We start from the raw sequence: 18438 nt of genomic DNA, 5'->3' as shown, positions 1-18438 counted from the left end.
TATTGTTTCCCCTTAGCAACTGTATTTTCATAAAAACACAATGAAATCACACAGGTCCACAATATGATTATGTGAATTAGGCTGCCATTCTTAAAATTTTGTTTTTGCTTGGGAATAGCAGGGATTGCCATGTTTGCTAAACTTGTTTTGTAAATAATAAAGGTGCTCTATGGAAAGTTCATGGCCACTGGTATTTCCCAGACCTGTGTAATTTGAGTATCCCCACATCTCTGATGTGTGACCCTGAAAGTTCGTCAACCTCCCCTTTAGGTTTCTCCTCTGTAATTGGGAAATAACTGATATTAGTTCCCAATGAGGAAGCTTGCAATTTATTCCTGTCATCTCAGGAAACACAAAGGCATCCCTTTGTGCAACCCAAGTAGTTACTCTCCATCTTGGGGAATGATAGCCTGGTTCAACGCACCTTTAGGAATAAAATGATCTGTGTCATTTCACATCAGATGGCGGGTGGAAGAACCTCCCCTGAAATTTAGATAGCTTTAATGACAATCCTTGGATTACTTTTACAAGAAAAACAACAAAAAGCAATTTCATAGTTATCTTTTTTCAGACTGCTGACGTTCAAGGCCATCAGCATTTTTGACTCAAGAGAAAAAGCTTTAAAGGGCATGTTCAACCTGTGACTAAGCCACATATATGCCCTATTAAGGAATGATGAGCAGAAACAATTCAGAGGCACCACTTTGCTTATCGAAGTTTATTTTTTAGTTCTAACAATTGACTTTCTTCATAAATATTGACCTCACATCTCCAATAAGGCTCCCATGAATTAGTACCTGGTACATAGTAGATGCTCATCAAATATTTTTACTACCTCTTTTTAAATCATTTCCCATTGGCCAGTGCTTCCCCAAATGTGACATTTCAAAGGTCTACAGGGAAACAGACCTAGCAATATCATTTCAAAAGGGAGGGATCTTCCAATTCTTTTGATTATATGAATGTATAACTGGTGCTTGCTACACTTTAACACATGCTAGCTTTCCTTTTTCACAGATTCAGAAACCTCCAAAGGAACAGTATTTATCTAAAATGAAATGTTCATTACATTTATTTTTTTATAGATAGCATCTATGGCAATTTATATTGGTTTTCCACTCGTGAGAATGACATCAAGTTTTGTTTTTAAATATATTTGAGGAAATAACTCAATTTGAAGGAAAAAACTCTGAAGTAATGCAGAGATGGAACACAAATGAGGTAAAAAAAAATTGTGAAGGTGGTTCACCAAGGACTCAAGATTGGGGAACATGCCTTAGGCAAAAAGTATCCTCATTTCTAAAGGGCAAGTGGGTGTGCTTCCCACGGTGCAGATATGTCAGATTCATCAGGCCTTTGAGAGTTCACTGATGTGACAGAACCAGCATCACATATTAACAAGATTCTGCTACATCTTGTGAGGATCACACACCATTCAGTGGGCTACAAAAGCAGAGGTCAAAAACTGATGCCAAAGCAAATTCTTGAAATCTAAAAAAAATCTTTATAAAGATATATCCTAGTAATGAGCTGCTCCCAGACAAAATAATAAAAAAAGGGCATCCAGCCAGTAGCTGTATTTAACAAGCAAAGTATCATCGAAATCTAATTACCCAACTTTTATTATTCCAACTGCAGTGCAGAGAGGTCACAGCTGCTTGGGGGGGAATGTACAACTTCTGCAGCCTTCAAACCGAAGCAGAAAGCCACCCAACTCTATAAGACAAGCCTGTGAGGTACACTTTTCTGAAATAAATGGCTAGGTCTCTTCACCAAAGTAAGTTTTCAGAATATTCCAGTAACATACACCCTAGTACTGTTTACAAACCAAAGAAAGGGCAATGCATCATATAACACACCCCTTGAAACAAGGAGAGGATGATCATTCTGTGGGAATAACATCTTTGGACTCCACATCAGTCTGTTCTACTTCAGCTTCCATGGCCGCTGGGGCAGGAGCAGTGGCTGTTACGGCACTTTCTGCCTCTGCTACACTTCTGGCCTCAGCAGCTTCACCTCCGGCCTCGGCAGCTTCACCTCCAGCCTCGGCAGCTTCATCTCCAGCCTCGGCAGCTTCACCTCCAGCCTCGGCAGCTTCACCTCCAGCCTTGGCAGCTTCACCTCCAGCCTCGGCAGCTTTACCTCCAGCCTCGGCAGCTTCACTTCCAGCCTCAGCAGCCTCACTTCCCGACTGGGCAGTGTCACCTCCAGCCTCTGCTACAGCATTACCTTTCTCAGATGCCATTCCACGAGTTGTCTTTGCTTCCAGTAGCTGTTCAGGATGGGGACGACTAAGAACCTCTGCTGTGTCCACAGGGCCTTCCCCTTCAGCCAACATTTCACTACTTTCTGGAGCAGGCACTCCTTCCCCTTCTACTGCCTTCACTGCTGCTGTAATCACCTCAGCTAAGACTTCTGCAGCCACCTCCTCAGGTGTCTCTTCCTTTTCCTCACCTCCTAAATTGTCATCTCCTTCGATTTCTGGATCAACGGCTTCACTGGTGAAAGGGTCTTCACCCTGGTGAAGAAACATAGGTCAGCAGTCTAAAGAACTGTCCAAATAAGAGATGGAACTGGCCCAGGTTGCTGGGAGCTGTTTTAATGATGGGCAGTCAACAAGACAAATACTTTACACTAACTACACCAGGTGAGTTAATCCTATAGGCTCTCAGTGCCTAGAGTCAGAAAAAACATCTCAGAGAAGCTTAACCAGAACTATTTTACTCTTTTTATTCAAGCATATAACCATGAGGAAAAGTTAAAAAAGACCTATCATCCAAACCAAATTAAAAATAAAAAAGAGCCTCATAGCATGAAGTTAAGACTATTTTAAATTTTAGCTTCATTTAAGCTCACAGCCCTGGCATGAGGGTTTATCCCTACTCCACAGAAAAGGAAATGAGACTCAAAGATCAGTAACTTGCCAGAGATCACACAGCTGTTAAACATCAGTAAGGAGTCAAACCCAAGTCAGAAGCCAAACTTCTCAGGAGCATATGCTAAAACTGTCTTTAGAAAAAGAAAACTAAATATTGTCACTACCAGATTAGGAAATGTGTTTTAAAATTTGGTGATTAGAAGCTTGAGTCTACATCTGACTCCAAAGACTTTAAATCTGTTTAGGCCACAAGGTAAAACACTGATCTCTCATGGTTCTTAAATTGGTTACAGTAAGTCCTCGCTTAATGTCATCGACAAGTTCTGGGAGTTGTGGATAAACGATATATAACAAAATCAATTTGCCACAGGCTAACTGATATAAACAAGAGTTAAGTTTCCATGGTATTTCATCAACATTATAATTAAATAACGTTGAACTAAATGCCATGGAGGATCTTTAATGGATAGAATGAACTGTCAAAAATTGAAGTATCTGATAACTGAGAAGAGGGCAAACAGGTCCTAGCCAGGCTATGCTGGAGCTTAACTACCAGCCTCAAATATTGGAGTCAAAGGGCTGAGCATTTTAGCAAAATGGGCTTTCCAAGGAGGAACCAGGGACTCTTACAACTTCTCTCCAGGGTACCCTTTGAGATTTTTATTACTCTGCTCCTGTCACTATGGCTCAGTGGTTGTGGCACCTCTGGCTCTTCCCTTTGTCTCGATCCTCCATTTCACTGTTGGCTGACTCTGCCAGCAAAACCTCTTTTTAGCTTCTTTCGTGGACAATTATCTACCTTGGGTTTTTTTTTAAAGCATCTCATCGTCTGCTCAGTATGTTATGGCTAGATAAGGTTTCTCATGGTAAGAGTCTACACCACTGTTCAGACTAATCAAGCAGAACCACATCCTAGAGTTCCCAGGCAAGCACTGTGTCTCAGGATATCCAGTTGTGGAATTTCCAAACATGACACATTCCAAGATCTCTCACTTCTTCAAAAGACTCAAATGTTAAATACTGCACTCGAGATACAATTCCATACTCGGAGTTAACCCTCTGTTTCAAAAGCTTTTCCTGTCCACTAGATTCCTAAACACGAACCTTGAGGTATTTTTCCAGCATCTTCACTATATGTCTGTTGTTCAGAACACTCTTAGCCACGTGGAGACTTGTTTTCTTGAACTGTTCAGCAGCCAACTGCAAAGGAAACCAAATGTGGGCTTTTAAAAATGGCACAAGTTGGAGGAGCAAGAGAACACATCAGCCAGGCTACAGCGAGTTGCTGAGATCAGCCATATGCAGAGATGACTAACATCTTTCTTCAAAAAGGCAAATCCTAAAGTGCCAGACTCCAAGAGAGAGAAAGAAGGCACTAATTAGAGATATCAGAACTGACACCATGAAATGGCACAGAAAAGTCTGATAATCTTAAAAGATAAAAGCACAATACACCACTGATATCCAGGTACCATGTGCATAAGCAAGGATGAAACAAAAGTATTTACAGAATAGAAACTTTGTGGACTAAGTAGGAAAAAAGGGCAAGCTTTTTCTTTTCAACTGAATTATACTGACTTTATTAGTTCAACAGCGAAAGTGTGAATGCTCCAAAGCAGAGCTTGACATGCACATAGTAATTCCTTGTTTACTGTATGCTTTTGGCTACTCTTTAATAATACTAGCAGATGAGCAGGCAGGTATTGATACCACCATTTCATAGTTGGGTAAACTAAGGACAGAGATGTTAAACCAGGGGTCAGCAAGCTACAGCCAGTGGGCCAAGTGCAGCCACACCCATTTATTCACTTAGTGTTGTCTGTGGCTGTTTTCGCCCATCAATAGCAGACTTGTTGGACAGAGACCTTCTGGCTTGCAAAGCTAAAAATGTTTACAGTTTGACCCTTTACAGAAAAATTTACTGACCTTGAACTAAACCTTTAGCCTCAGGCTCCATCAGCTAGTAAGGACCAAATAGGTCCTGAACTCTGGATTCCCTAGGCCACTCTGTTCTGAATGGCCCTCAGCTTATAGAAAAATCAGTTTTTTAGCAGATGACAAATTGACTGTGGTTTACAGGGAATATTCTTAAAATATTCTCAGCTACTATATTTAATCAATTCTAAGCAATACCTTTTCTGACATTTTAATAGAAATGGGGGTGCACGTTACAATCAATTGGTGAAATGACAGACTTGATGGAATATGGCAAGAGCTCCTAAAGATGTTAGCATTCCCCAAAAGACACAGAAGGTTCTAAACCCCACCAGCTGTCAGCCTAGGAAGGCTCACCCCGCCAACCCGCACCAGGAGGGGACTCACCCGGCGGTTGTGATTGTGGTCGACAGAGTGCAGATGCCGCTGGAGGAGCTGGTGCTGTGCAGGGATCAGCATGTCACAAGCCAGGCAGTGAGCAGCCTCGATCTTCTTGAAGAAGTGCTCCTGGCCAATCCCTGTTGATGGAACTCAAGTCATGTGGGGACTGGGACAGCATGCAAGTGATGCAGCCTCCAATAAGACCCACCATTTTCTCCCTGCAAACCTCTCTAGGGATTCAGTTAGGACAGAATCAGAGACGGACATCACCTGCCTTCCAGCAGGAGTGTGGGGTCAGAATAGCCAGCCTCTACACTACTGTATTCATTACTTCAACTTTTCTCATCCTTTGGTCCAAGGAGGAAAAAAACTTTGAGTGCTTTACATCATTCTGGTATGTTACCTATAGAGCTTCGATCTACATTATGCCACACTCAAGGGCCTCTTTTCTAACTGCCCCTCCCTGGGTCTTCACGTCACATCCTCAGCAGCCCTGCGCTGGCTGTATACAAAGTCACATGCCTTAGCGCCATGTGGAACAGCACACACCCCAGGATCACAACTCACCTTTGAAAGGGTCTGGTTTTGGTTTTGCGCTTTCCTTCTCCATCAGTTCCTGTCGCCGCTTCTCAATCTTCTTATTCCTGTTTACAATGTATTCCTGGAGGGATTGGGAGACAACACCAAATGAAGTCAGGAGAGGGTAACACATGTGGGTATATCTCAACTATACCAGAGGCAGCTCATCACGGTGGCTGCAAGGCCTAGTGATGACAGCCTTGTCTCAGCTGCCCTGAGGGTGGGAAGACGGCTATCAGAGCAGCTAGTGGGAACGACAATGGTTGGATCTCTCGATTGTCCCTCTGACATGGGGACTTGAAAAACTGTTATTCTGGAAATAGAATCCTTGAACAAGTTTGGGCCTTTTATTTCCCTTCTCTTCTTTGACAGATGTGACACCTGTAGAATCATTTGGAAACAATGTGACAGAGGCCAAGTGTGACTCACCTGGAGGAATTCCACCGTCTTGTCAGGTAGCTTGGTACTTATAAACCGCAATGTTTCTTTGTGAAATTTACTTTGCAAATGCTTCTGGATTTCTTCATCTTCAAAGCTACGAAACTTGCACACAGAACAAGCAAACTGAATCCTGGAGAAGACAGACGAAAATAAGCAGTGATGCAGGAGTAACTGGTTCATCTCTGGTTAGAACTGAAACGGAAATAAAAAAGTAATTTCTGAACCAAGGCTTCTGACTTCTCATGGGGCATCAAGAGTAAGAGTTATCTCGTTTTCCCATCTTAAGAATGAGCGTACAACCTCAAAGTATTTCAGGAAGATGATTCATGCAGCAATTCACTACCATAGCAGTGTTTCTGGCCCAAAGGTCCTCAAGAGAACACCCTAAGGTGGAGACTATCCAGAACACCCTAAGGTGGAGACTATCCAGAACTCCCTCAACCTCCAGCTCACTGCTCTAGGGGCACAGTACCCAACATCACAGCTTCTCAGACGTGTTTCTTTTGCATCTACTGGTATGATGCAAGGCAACCCCATTTTATATGACAGAGGATTTCCCAAAGAACTCACACAATTCAAAACTCATGACCTAAGATCAATTCTCCTACAGGACTCAATGTGAACAGGTCACGTTAAATTCTATGGATAAAAACAAGTTTGTCACATGCTTTCGAATGCAATCACGCTATAAGGTGAGAGCAGAGTGGCCTAAAGGCCCCCACAGTGGAGTGCTGCTTCCCTTGGCTGTGCCGAGGAGCCTCTGGACTTTCTGGGATAAGGGCGCAGGCCCCACAGCATTCAGGACTCCTCCTCTGCCAACTAAGAGTTCTGCCAGCTCCTAGTGCTTGGCACTGGATCTCTCGACAAGCGCCACAAGCTTCTGTAGACACTCCTGACAGACAAGTGAAGAGAAATTTCACCTAGGCCCTATGTGCAGGACTGTCAGGAAGCTACTGAAAAAATGTAGGGCTCATGCATCCCAGCTGCCTTTTTACCTCCCCTATGATAATGGTTCTAAATCTCTCTGACCTCAGTCACTAGACCAAAGTCTAAAGATTCTGTTAAAAAATGACATCTGCTCCCATGTGGCATGAAAATAGATTGATTCTAGCCATCACTTAACTCTTCTGTTTAACAAGAGTTTCAATGAATTTCTGTGACTTAGAAGCTACTACTTTTTGGTTCCTGGCTTTCTTGCCTCTTTAGCCTTTTTTTTGGACATTCTTTGAATAAGAAAACCACTACACCAGGGGAGCCGAAAGGGCAAGGAATACCCCTCAAGTCATAAAGAACCTATGCATAGAGGAACAGCTCTGTGTGGTTAAGGCCTTGGCAATCAAATGCTCCCACAGTCACCGGTGATCTATGTTTCTAGTCAGCAGCCACTTGATCACTGAATAGGGAGAGGCAGCCAGTGTGGTCACACCAACACCCTTTGGGCTTTGTGCTTTTGTACGTTTTTTTTCTTTTTAAAGACAATCTTAGGGGCAAGGGTGGGGGTGGGGGGGCTCCCTAGTGTAGTGGTTAGCACATCTGCTTTACATGTAGAAGGTCCCGAGTTCGTGCCCCAGGTAGAACCACGGACCATACCCCGGGTGCACCAGGCCCTGGGTGAGCACCCCGAACATGTGGGAAGAGATGCCTCATCTTCAGAGATCCAGTTAAGGGGAAATAGCAACATCCGTAGGTCAGGGGTGGAAGTGTGTGTGGGTGTGTGTGGGCGGGGATTAAAGAGGAGAAAAGAAATAAAGACAATCTTAAAGATAACATCTATACATATGTAATTGCTTTCAGTCTGGATTTGGACAAGGCACCCGAGTACCTCCTTAGCCAACTCTGCTGAATGAAGAGCACTTGTCTGAGATGACAGACACAAGCCAGAGAACAAAGGAACTCCCCACAGGCCTGCAGGAGGGCAACAGAGACCTCTGCAGGGCACATGAGGGCCACATGGACCCACCAGCAAGGAGGTGATTCCATGTGTTTCTCAAGTTTTGTCTCCTATCACTCTGACTAGGATATCCTCCCAGATGCCTGGAGTCGGCTCAAACCAGGTTCTCCCTGAACTCCAGAATAAAGCAGATGAGCTCAGAAGAGTCTTGACAATGCCCAGGTCCAGCCAACCTCTTCTGCCTTCTCACCTGTCAGCTGCTCGATCTCGCATCCTGTCTCTCCTCCTTTGCTTTTCCCTTCTTTTCTTCATTTCATCATCCTCATCGTCCTTCTCTCCTGCAACAGAGAAGTCCCTTCGAGACCCTCTGCAGAGCCCCCAAAAGGAACTGAGCACCAAGGCCTTGATGGGGCTGCAGCTTGGCCACCGCACCCTGTACCCTGCCGCTGCCTCCACGCGCGACAGGGTCAGGACACCCTGAGGATCCAAGGGGCTGTCAAAGGCTCCCAACAATGATGGGCCTTTGATAAGCACCCTTGGGAGTTTCTAGGGAAGACACTTCACTCCCCCCATGGCCTGATAAGGGGACATGGGCCAGGGACATGGCCCACCCGTCCCACTCACACTATGGCCCACCTGCTCTGTCCTTCCCTATTCTGCTTTTCCAATCCAGTCCCCTGAGTGGGTCTTCTCCCAACATCAGTTAAGAGAGAGAGAAGCAGTTCTTCCCAGGTAACGAGGCAGCAGCTAGAAGGCCTCAGAAAATAAAGCTGTTCTACCGCCCTCCGTCCCGCCTCCAGGTGAACTGTGATGACCGTCCCGTTGGCCTCCTCTGAACTAGGGCCTCAGCAGGTCTGACAGTCCTTGCTGGCCCAAACTCTATCTTCCACTCACAAAAACTGTCACTCTAGGGCTTTCCCAGGGTTACACGGGAAGCAGTCCTAGAAAGAAAAGTGGGAAGAGACCCATCGGTCCTTCGTCCGTCCCCTGGGGCCAGCGCAAAAGCTCCTCTGAGAGCTGTGCAGCCCGGCATCCCAGCATGAGGCCAGGCCGGGTCACCGCGGCTCAGGGCCAGGGCCAGACACTGAAACAGTTGGATAAGCATCTGAACTGTAACCCCTACCCCTGATGCCAGTCACGAGACTGTCCCACGAAGATGGCGACCGGCGTGCGCTGCTCAGAAGCCTCTCAAAAGGGCGTGTGGGACTTTTGGCAAGAGGTCACTGCCTGAAACTATTACTGCTGTTTAATAGCAAAGTCATTCCGGGTAGGTAGCAGGACCTGCGCGCAATAAACATGTCACCTTTGCTTTAGCATTTTCCCCGCTGCATGAGCTGCTCAACGCTGTATGGTCCCATGCTATAGAACAATTGCTTCAATAAACAGAGTGGGAGGACTTCAGAGGGTTGGCTAAGGCTGAACACCTAAGGGAAGAAAAATCTAAGCCAGGGGCCTTCAAAATTTATGTGAGCAGAGCCACAAGGAGCCAGCCAGTAATTCTTGGGGAAACTAGCTACAGACAGACCCATGGAAACAGGAAAATAAACAAGTGGCTTCTGGGTAAGCTCAAAGCCATGGTGTCTCTATTTCTCCATGTCCCCGAGAGGTTTAACATGGCTCTGCTCCTGCCTCTGACTTTGAATTCTTAGGTCTCTGGCACTGGAACTGACGAGACCTGCTGAGCAACGACTGCCTCTGGAGGATCTGGGCCAGGTATACCTGACAGGCCTCCCCCATGCCCCAAGCTCCCCACCCAGGCAATGTCTGAATTCTATTCCACACAGCGACGTGCACTGCAGTTGCCAGTACCCCCACCATAGAGGCTGAGAGCACAGCCCTGGGCTGGCAACTGAGGGAACTATGCAAAAAATGAAGCTCAGGAGAAAACAGTACAGGGAACTGCATTGGACAAGGGGGATCAGAGAAGACAGGCTGGAGGACACCTTTCATTTCTTTCTTATGTTTCTGAGACTCCCTTTCCTACCACTGTAACCTGTTGCAAATACCCAGAGATGAGTTTCCCCCTTTCTCTCCATAGCCTGCACTGAGTGAGGCCAAAAGACCTGTTTCCAAGCCAAGTGCTGCTCCAAACACTGGAGCGAAGCCTCAAGGTGAGTGCCACGGCCAAGGCCCACCTAGCGGCCACAGCCCCTCTTCTACCCTGAGCGGCCAGCCCCTCCATCCAGGCCCGACTTGATCAGAAGCCCAGCCAAGCTGGGAGCAGTAAGTGCAAAACTGTCAGACAGACACAGGAAAGCTCAAAGGAACACTGGGTGATGCCTACCTCTCTGCCTTCCAGAATCGAAGAATTCATCCTCCTGAAAAAGGACACACACGAAGTTGGGGAATGAGCTAGAGATTCCAGATATCCCCACACCAGCCCAGCTCCCTGCCACCACCTTGTGGCCACTGTGCCACCAGGAACCCAGCCAGTATTTCAGGACAAGGCCCAGGGCCAGGGGATGGAGCCTGAGTATGTCCTGTCACTACTCCTGGTTGCCTTCTGAAATTCTGTAATGATGACTAACTTGTTTTTGAATTAAAGTCACTGACCCTTTATCGGCTCTTTTAAAGCTAAAGAATGACCGCTGGCAATGTACACCTGGCACAGCTCTGCATATGGGAATGCCAGGAGCTCATTCATCAACTGCATGTCAAGAATCCCTGATTTGTAAGATGCTAGTTCCAGCGGTCTTTACTGAAAATGGGTTTTACCAAGTTTCCCAGCCATTTGTTTATATTTACCAAACTAGTACGGATAAAAATCATCTAACTGAAAATTGAAACAGTCCATTCCTTAAATATTGAGCTGAAGATTAAATTAGCAATCAGCAGGTACATACACAGAGATTCTCAGACTCAGTCTAAGCAAGCTAGATAGGGTGAGGGCCCTCAGAAAAGCTAAAAGTTCACTGTATCCTCTTCCCCTAAACCACCTTACCATCAGAAGCACCTGGACAAAGCCTTCACACACCCAGATCTCTAGGCCTTGCCCCAGACTTGGACCAGAATTTGCAGAGGGTGGCAAAGGCTTGCTCCCCAGATCCTTATGCATGGCTGGCTTTTAACAGCAGTTTCCCATGACTGGTTGGAAGAACTAAGGGACATGGATATTGCACAGAACTGGCAGCAAATGAGTTTTTAGTGCATGTTTAGAAGCCTCTGTCTCCACAGCCACTGCACTTACCATGTGTGCAGCTAGGCCCATCACTAAAAGGACACAGGAGTGGTGAGAAGGGGCTGGGAATTTTTTCAGGAAGGGGAGGAGTGTTGCAAGTAGAAAACTCTTAAAAACCTAGCTGCAAGTTAGGGTATTAAATCCACTCATGAGGTAGATATGAGTCTACCATTGCAGTTGTTCCCACTTCTGTGAAAAAGAAGCTAAAATAAGGAATAAATCCTGCACTAGAGACAAAGAAAGCCAACCAGTGAAGATGGACTTACACCCCTGAATTCTTCATCTCCCGACCGGAAGTCACCAGCTCCATCATCTACCAGACACAAAGGAATAGGGAAAGTCAGCCCCTCAGCAGTTGGCCCACTCCTCTTTCACCCTCCCAAACTCACTGTCCAGAGTGACCGAGCTTCTCATGACTACAGTGGGGGCTGTGGGAGCCCAGCTGACACATGGTACCCTTGGGTTTCCACATGCACATTGTACAGACAGGCAGGCAGAACATCAAGCAACTGACTCATCTTCACCCAACCAAGCCTATAAGCCCCCAGAATGTACCGTTTTCAGAAAAATCTCCTTCGCTGTCAGCCCGGGCCTGTTTGCTGTCTGGCTCATCGTAGATTTGCAACTGCTTCCGTTTCCTGCCCATGCCGTCTGGGCCACAGCGATCAAACCCTCTCCACCTGGGCTACAGACACAAGCACATCCCAATGTACTGTTTACTCAGACTGTTAAGATACCCCAGAGAAATGAAGAATGGAGAGGTTGTCAAGATCAAAGAATGAAAGCAGATAAGGTCTTTTTAGAGCGCCAAAAAAAGATAACACAGTTAAAATCATTCCTCCCTCCAAATTTTATGCTGAAAGAAGCCAGACACATAAGGCTACATATTACATAACTGCATTCATATGAAATGTCCAGAACAGGGAAATCCAGAAACACAGAAAGTAGGTTAATGGTTACCAGCGGCTGGGCAGAGAACAGGGAGTGATTGCTAATAGAAGTTTCTTTCTGGGTTGATGGAAATGTTCTAAAATTAGATGGTGGTAATGGCTGCACAATTCTGTACACTTTTACTAAAACTGAATTGTACACTTAAAAACGAGTGAATCTTAGCCTGTGAATTTTACCTCAATAAAGCTGTTTAAAAAAAAAAAAAAAAAGTAAAGAATGAAGGTTAGAATTTCACAAGGGCTTACCCGATCCCTTATCCGGTTCTGTGACTGGCCACATCCGTAGGGCACAGAGTTTTCATAACTGCCCGCCCCCTGCATGCCCATCATGCCATAGTTGGGGGCCATGGACTGGGAGAAGAGGGAAGGCAGGGGCCTGCTAGGGGAGGGGCCTCCCAGGCCCCGGCCACCCGTGTAGTTCATCTCGCTCCAGGGAGCAGACAGGGGCTCAGAGGCAGCAGATGGGGGCATGAAGGGCTCGCTTCGCATGAAGGTGCTGGGGTTGCTCCGATCCTGAAAGCGGCTCTGGCCCCGGCCGCGCATGAAGCCATCGAGGGAGCCCCGCTCACGGGCAGGGTCCCTGCAGTCGCTGTACTGACTGCCAAAGCCACCATTGCGGTCAGGCCCCAGATCAAAGTCATAGTCATAGCTGTAGCTGGGGCGGTAGGGATTGTGCTCTGGCAGGCACGGTCTGGAGTCATAGGAATCGAACGACTGGAAGCGGAAAGAACTGCAAAGAAAGCACATCGTCACTATATGCTCTAGACACAACCTCAAAACCTCCTCCAAAGCCGACCTCCCTGTACACAGAACAGTAAAGCAAACCAAACTACCATGTACCTCTCCTAAATGCTCAGAGGCAAAACAAACCAATACTCCCATCCGTATGTTGATGAATGAGAGGCATGAGCCTTTGGCCACAAGAACGGGGAGGCTCTGCTAGGTGCCTGGTGCAGAAATAAAAAGTCTAGCATAGTTTTGCAATAGTCATGCCCTAAGACCCACCAATCAGAAAAACAGCAAGTCCTATTATAAAAGCCCAAAGCTCCTGGGAGAGCGGGTGCCCACTCCTATCTGCACGGGATCCCCAGGGAAGGGCCCAGGTCCATAATCACCTCTCCCGGTCCTGCATGCCCTCCCCACCGCTGCTGCTCCCGCCCCTGCCTCCTTCCTTAGACATCATGTCCAAACGCTGATTGATCTTGGCAATGAGCGAGTCAGTATTGTCGGTGCACGGCTCTGGGCCATAAGAAGCCATATGCATAGCAGGGCCCCCAGCCACCAGGCCATCGCTGGCCTTGGTGGCCTCCCACGAGGCTGGGCCATAACTGTAGGTTGCTCCTGTGGTGACGCTGGTATTCTGGGCACCATAATAATTGTAGTTTTCATAACCTGCCAGAGAGAGGAAGAGCCAATTCAGCAGCAATCAGGCCAGTAGGCATATAGGGGGTGAGCACCCACTGCCTATAGAAAAGGAAGAGGGTCATGGGACCAAGCACAGCTGGCATCACCCACACTGCTCACTCACACTATCTCTATACAGCTCACAAGGGCAGCAGGAGGACAAGAGGAAAGCCTCAACTCTAAGCAGTGGGGTTTTTTTGTGCCAAATCTTAAGACATGTTTCCCATCCAAAGCCAGAGGTGGCTGAGAGCCAGTAGTGGCAGTTAAGGTTGTAGACAAGCCCACCATGGAGCTACTGTTCCCAGAACACAAGCACAACTCCCTCCCCGCCTCCCCTGCAAATTTCCCTCGAGGTCTCCTCAGCACCTGAGGCCAGCCTGCTGAGCCTTCAGGAGAGCTAGGAGCACAGTTGGGAAGGGAGATGGGGTCCCTGCATCCCAGTTCCTCTGGGTGGCTGACCAGAGGCCCTCTTGCCCACCCATGGACCCCCAGAAGGGCCTACCTTGCCAGCTGGCCACACTAGTTCCATATGCACCTTAGAGGAAACAAAAACACATAAGAGCTTCATTTGCATAATGAAGGCTCCTGAGACACCCTTGCCTCACCTCAATTTTGAAGGACAGTTTACTCCACTATCCACAGGGAGAGGGCTACGAGTGGCTGTGGCAATGCTCCGGGAGGCACCCCTTGGTTGCCTATTGAGGCCAGGAAAGGCTGGAGCCCACTAGCTGTAAAACTCATTTCCTACAGAGCACTCAACTAAGCATAATCAGAGCTTCTTTCCTAGGCAAACCCAATATCCTCATCAGGGCAATGGAAAGGATGTTGCGGCCTTCCCAGGAAGCTCATCCATTGTGGGCCACTGGCCAAGAGGCCAGCACGCCAGGTCTCCAGGCAGAGCCCTTAAAAAGTACCAGCACTCACCATGAGCCAGAGCTAAGGCACTGCCAAAAACAGAGAGAATGCATTGGTGGAAAATCATGTCCCCAATTCAACTGAGCAAAGTGACATTGTGTGCCTGAGAAACATGGAAGGCTTCTTCCTGGGAAACTTGGTGATGGGTGGTGAAGTGACCCTGCCCCCCAAAGGTGTCAGGGGCAAGTCCCAGATTTAGGAAACTAAGGAAGCCTTCGTCCCATCCCCTGGAACAGATGCCACAAAAAGCAAAAAAATTTTGCAACCAGAGCACATTCTAGTCCTTAGCAGCACGATCTGGACTCCAAAGCAGAGTCAGCAAATAGGCCCTGTGCCAAATCTAGCCCATCGCCAGTTGTTGTACAGCCCACAAGCTAAGAATGGGTTTTATGTTTTTAAGTGGTTGAAGAAAAAAAAATCCAAAAAAAGTTTCATGACATATGCATTTTGACATGAAACACATCAATTACACGTTTATCAAAATTCATAGAATTATACATGTTTATCGAAATTCATAGAATTATACAACACAGGATAAATATTAACATAAACTATGGGCTGTAGATAATAACAGTGTATTAACATTACCTTATTAATTGTAACAAACATATCCTACCAATACAATATGTTAACAACAATGAAAACTGCAGAGATCAAAGTAGGGTGAACATGTGGAACTCTATAAACTATCTGCTCAATCTTACAAATCTAAAATTACTAAAAGTAAAGTCAACTAATTAAAAAATTCCTTGACTCACCCTCAGCTACTTATCTAGAATAAACACATTGCTAAAACAGACTATTTCATAACACGTGAAAATTATATGGTATGCAAATATCAGTGTCCTTCAGTAATTATTATTGGCATACAGGCATATCAATTCACTTATAAATTGTCCATGGTAGCTTCTGTACTACAGAGACCACATAGCCTGCAAAGCTTAAAAAATTTACTATCTGGCCCTTTACAGAAATGGTTTCCTGGTCCCTGGGTTGGCCCTAGTGCCCCTATCCCTAATCAGCCTCTCCAGGCTACAATCCACTGTCCCCCAGTGCAGCTGTCATGCTGGTGCCTTGGGTCAGGGGTTGCAGGAGTCCATGTCTCCCCAAAAAGCAGGTCCCACTTACCCTGGGTGTTGGCAGGTCCAGCACTCCATGCCCCATAGCCTATAAACAGAAAACCTGAGTTAGAATCCTATGTGTCGCAGCAGAGAACAGGTACTTACTTCAGAGCAACTCTGAGGAGCCTTAAAGGGATCTCTCCAAAGGAGCTCAGTGCCAGCCTTACCAGAAAGCAGAATACCACAACACTGCCCCCTATATGTCATCCCATAGCTGGCTGATTGCACCATCACACTCCACTGGCCTGATGTCAAACAGGAAAAAAGAGAGGAGGGGAATGGGCCTTGAGCCAGCTCTGCTAGTTGCAGGCTGGGGGACCCTGGCCTAAGCCTCAACCAATAGCTGAACGTGACACAGGTTGAGCTGCCAGCAAGCCCATTATTAGGACAGTTCCATTCCCTACTTCTTGGCTCACCAACCAAGCAGCCATAAATGCACCATAACTGGAAACCCCATAACTTGGAATTTGGAGACAACTGTGCCTCTTTAGGCCTCACTTCCATGTGGCTTTAAACCTTCCGACGTTCCCCTAGGCTTTAGCCTGGCTCTAAGGCATCAGGCTGCACACCCCTCTGATGTTCCCCTTGCCACTCCAGACTCCCATGACAGCATCTGCCTGGTCCCCTCCCTCTTTGTCTCTATTCCTAGAGCCTGGCAAGGCTGGGCACAGGCAGCCATCCACATCTTTATGAATCAAGAATATAGTATACCCTGTCTCCCTTATCTGAACAACCCAAACCACTATCCGAATGCCTAATGTGTTCTGACACATCACAGGCACTGTGCACACATTAGCCAGTGTCAACGAATGCCATTCAAGAACAGGGAGCTAAGGCTTAGAGGTTAGAGGACTTGATCCAAAGTTATACTTAAGTTTGTCGCCCGTAGGGTATACCCTCCCAAGGCCACACAGTCTTCCACATCTGTGCCAAAAGAGGCAGAAAGCGGTTCTAACGGCAAGTGACCAGCTGTAGGGGAATTGGTCTAACAAAATGGCTCAAACTACTCACGTAACCTCACAATTTTCTTTGAGGTAGGTACTATTTTCCCTTTGTAAAGACTTGAAAGGGTAAGTCACTTGCCCAAGATCATGGAGCTGGGGAATGAGTCAGGGAGCAACTGTCAAAGTTCAACGAGTCCTAGAAAGTCCAGGTGGAAAAGCTATAGGCTTCAGGGAAGCTACAGGATCTAAACTGAGCATGAAAAGTTCTTAGCAAGTAGAATGTGTGTGGGAAACCTCTCCAATTTAAGAATGAGCAGGATTACTGGCTGAAAGATCTGGTGGGAAGTCAGGAAAAGAATGATAAGACCCAGTCAGGCGAGAGAGCCAGGCTGACCCACCCCACAACCTTTGGAGACACCTCGCATGCACCTCGGGGCCTACTTCTGCAATTCCTGTGGCCCGGGTCCTGTTAACGCTGCAACCTGTCAAGATGGGCACCTTCTCTAACTGCTGCAGCCATGATCAGACCGCCTGCTTCTTGAACCTCATATACCTGGATAGGAATCTGCATCTGATCAAACCCCATCACTCTGCATATTCCAACTGTTCCCTGCAAACTCGGCTCCTGACACAAAGCAAAGGCTTCCCAGGAGGCTCTGATTCTCAAAACGAAGAACAGTTTCCCTAAGAAGGTTCGTTCTACCGCAGGCCCTGCAGCCCAAACGGGGAAAGGGCACATTCCCTCTTTACACAGTCCCCAGCACCTCCGAGCCACCATAAAGGATCGCCTGAAAGATAGCCAGCACCAATCTGCCACTACCTCAGGGCACGTCGAATTTCCAGCTTTGCACAAAGAAAAACCCAGCATCTGACTCATGGTCTCATCCTAGGCTGGCAGGAGCCAGGTCCACCGCACACGCCCCGTGAGACTGAGTCTCAGCGAGGATGAGCCCCGCAGAGGCCGCACGAGGCCCCGCCGCCCTGTAGCGCGGGGGTGGCAGGAAAAGGTCTGACCCCGCGCTGCCCGGAGGCCTACCGAGACTGGCCTTCCGGACAACGCGCGCCGCGCTGAGGCCCCTGCCAAGCCCCGCAAGTCCTGGGACAGGCCCTCAGCCGGGGAAAAAGGCCTCGCATCCCACGAGCTCCGGCCTTGGCTCCGCCCCCAGCGCCGCCATTTTGTGGCGTCTTCGGAAGGGAAAGAAGGGTCCGGCACCGGCGCGTTCCGCAGGGCGGGCGGCCTCACCAGCGCCCAGGGGCAAAAACATACCGGACGCCCCAAGGCGCCCCCCAAAGCCCGCCGCAGCGTTGGCTCGCTGGGCTCTGCCCACCTCCTCAGGAGCCGCCGGCCAATCGGCACGCAGCACTATGAGAGAGACGGCGCCGCAGTCCAATGAGCGGCGCGCGCGTGCTCCGACCACCTCTCGGGACGACCGAACTGTGGTAACCGCACTCGGGCGTAGGCCCCAGCCCGCGCCCTCTGGGTGGCGTACCCGGGGCAGCGCTTGCTCTCCCCACCCCGCACTGGGCCGCCGGGACCAACCTCCGTAGCCCTGCTCCATGTCTTCGGCTCGGCCCGCCAGCAGCCCCCTTTTCCTAGGCTGCCACCGGACGCATGCGCTCAACGAACCTCCCGCCGTCCGCTAATGGAAGACCGGGTGCGCACGTCACTCCTTCTGCGCGCTATCATTGGCTGGCTTTCACGGCGGGCCCGTCCCCGTCACCACAGAGGGCCTTCCGGTTGCTCCGGCTCCGCGCTCAAAGCATCGTGGGAGGTTGGGTAGGGCCGCGATGCCTCACTGCGCGCAGGCGCACTCCTCCCCG

The 18438-nt window shown here is 48.0% G+C and overlaps 1 protein-coding gene across 2 annotated transcripts; it reads right to left on the bottom strand.

Annotated features, from left to right (window-relative positions):
- Nucleotides 1–704: 704 nt before the first annotated feature.
- On the bottom strand, nt 705–18289 carry AKAP8 (A-kinase anchoring protein 8). Of its 2 annotated transcripts, none has more exons than XM_011384104.2 (14): nt 18158–18289; nt 15681–15719; nt 14140–14172; nt 13349–13625; nt 12480–12963; nt 11839–11968; nt 11550–11596; nt 10390–10423; nt 8356–8443; nt 6203–6344; nt 5762–5855; nt 5201–5331; nt 3983–4078; nt 705–2518 (listed from the first exon to the last, which is right to left on the bottom strand). In XM_011384104.2, the coding sequence occupies exons 1-14, from the start codon at nt 18174–18176 to the stop codon at nt 1883–1885; spliced, it is 2250 nt and encodes a 749-aa protein (XP_011382406.1). In that variant the 5' UTR covers nt 18177–18289; the 3' UTR covers nt 705–1882. The 2 variants fall into 2 exon arrangements, with proteins under 2 accessions (XP_011382406.1, XP_023381190.1); XM_023525422.1 differs by lacking the exon at nt 18158–18289 and adding an exon at nt 17438–17886.
- Nucleotides 18290–18438: the final 149 nt, after the last annotated feature.

This window comes from Pteropus vampyrus, unplaced genomic scaffold (genome assembly GCF_000151845.1).
Source record: "Pteropus vampyrus isolate Shadow unplaced genomic scaffold, Pvam_2.0 Scaffold561, whole genome shotgun sequence".
Classification (NCBI taxonomy): domain Eukaryota; kingdom Metazoa; phylum Chordata; class Mammalia; order Chiroptera; family Pteropodidae; genus Pteropus; species Pteropus vampyrus.
Note: the sequence above shows the minus strand (reverse complement) of the source record. Positions and strands in the feature narration are given on the sequence as shown.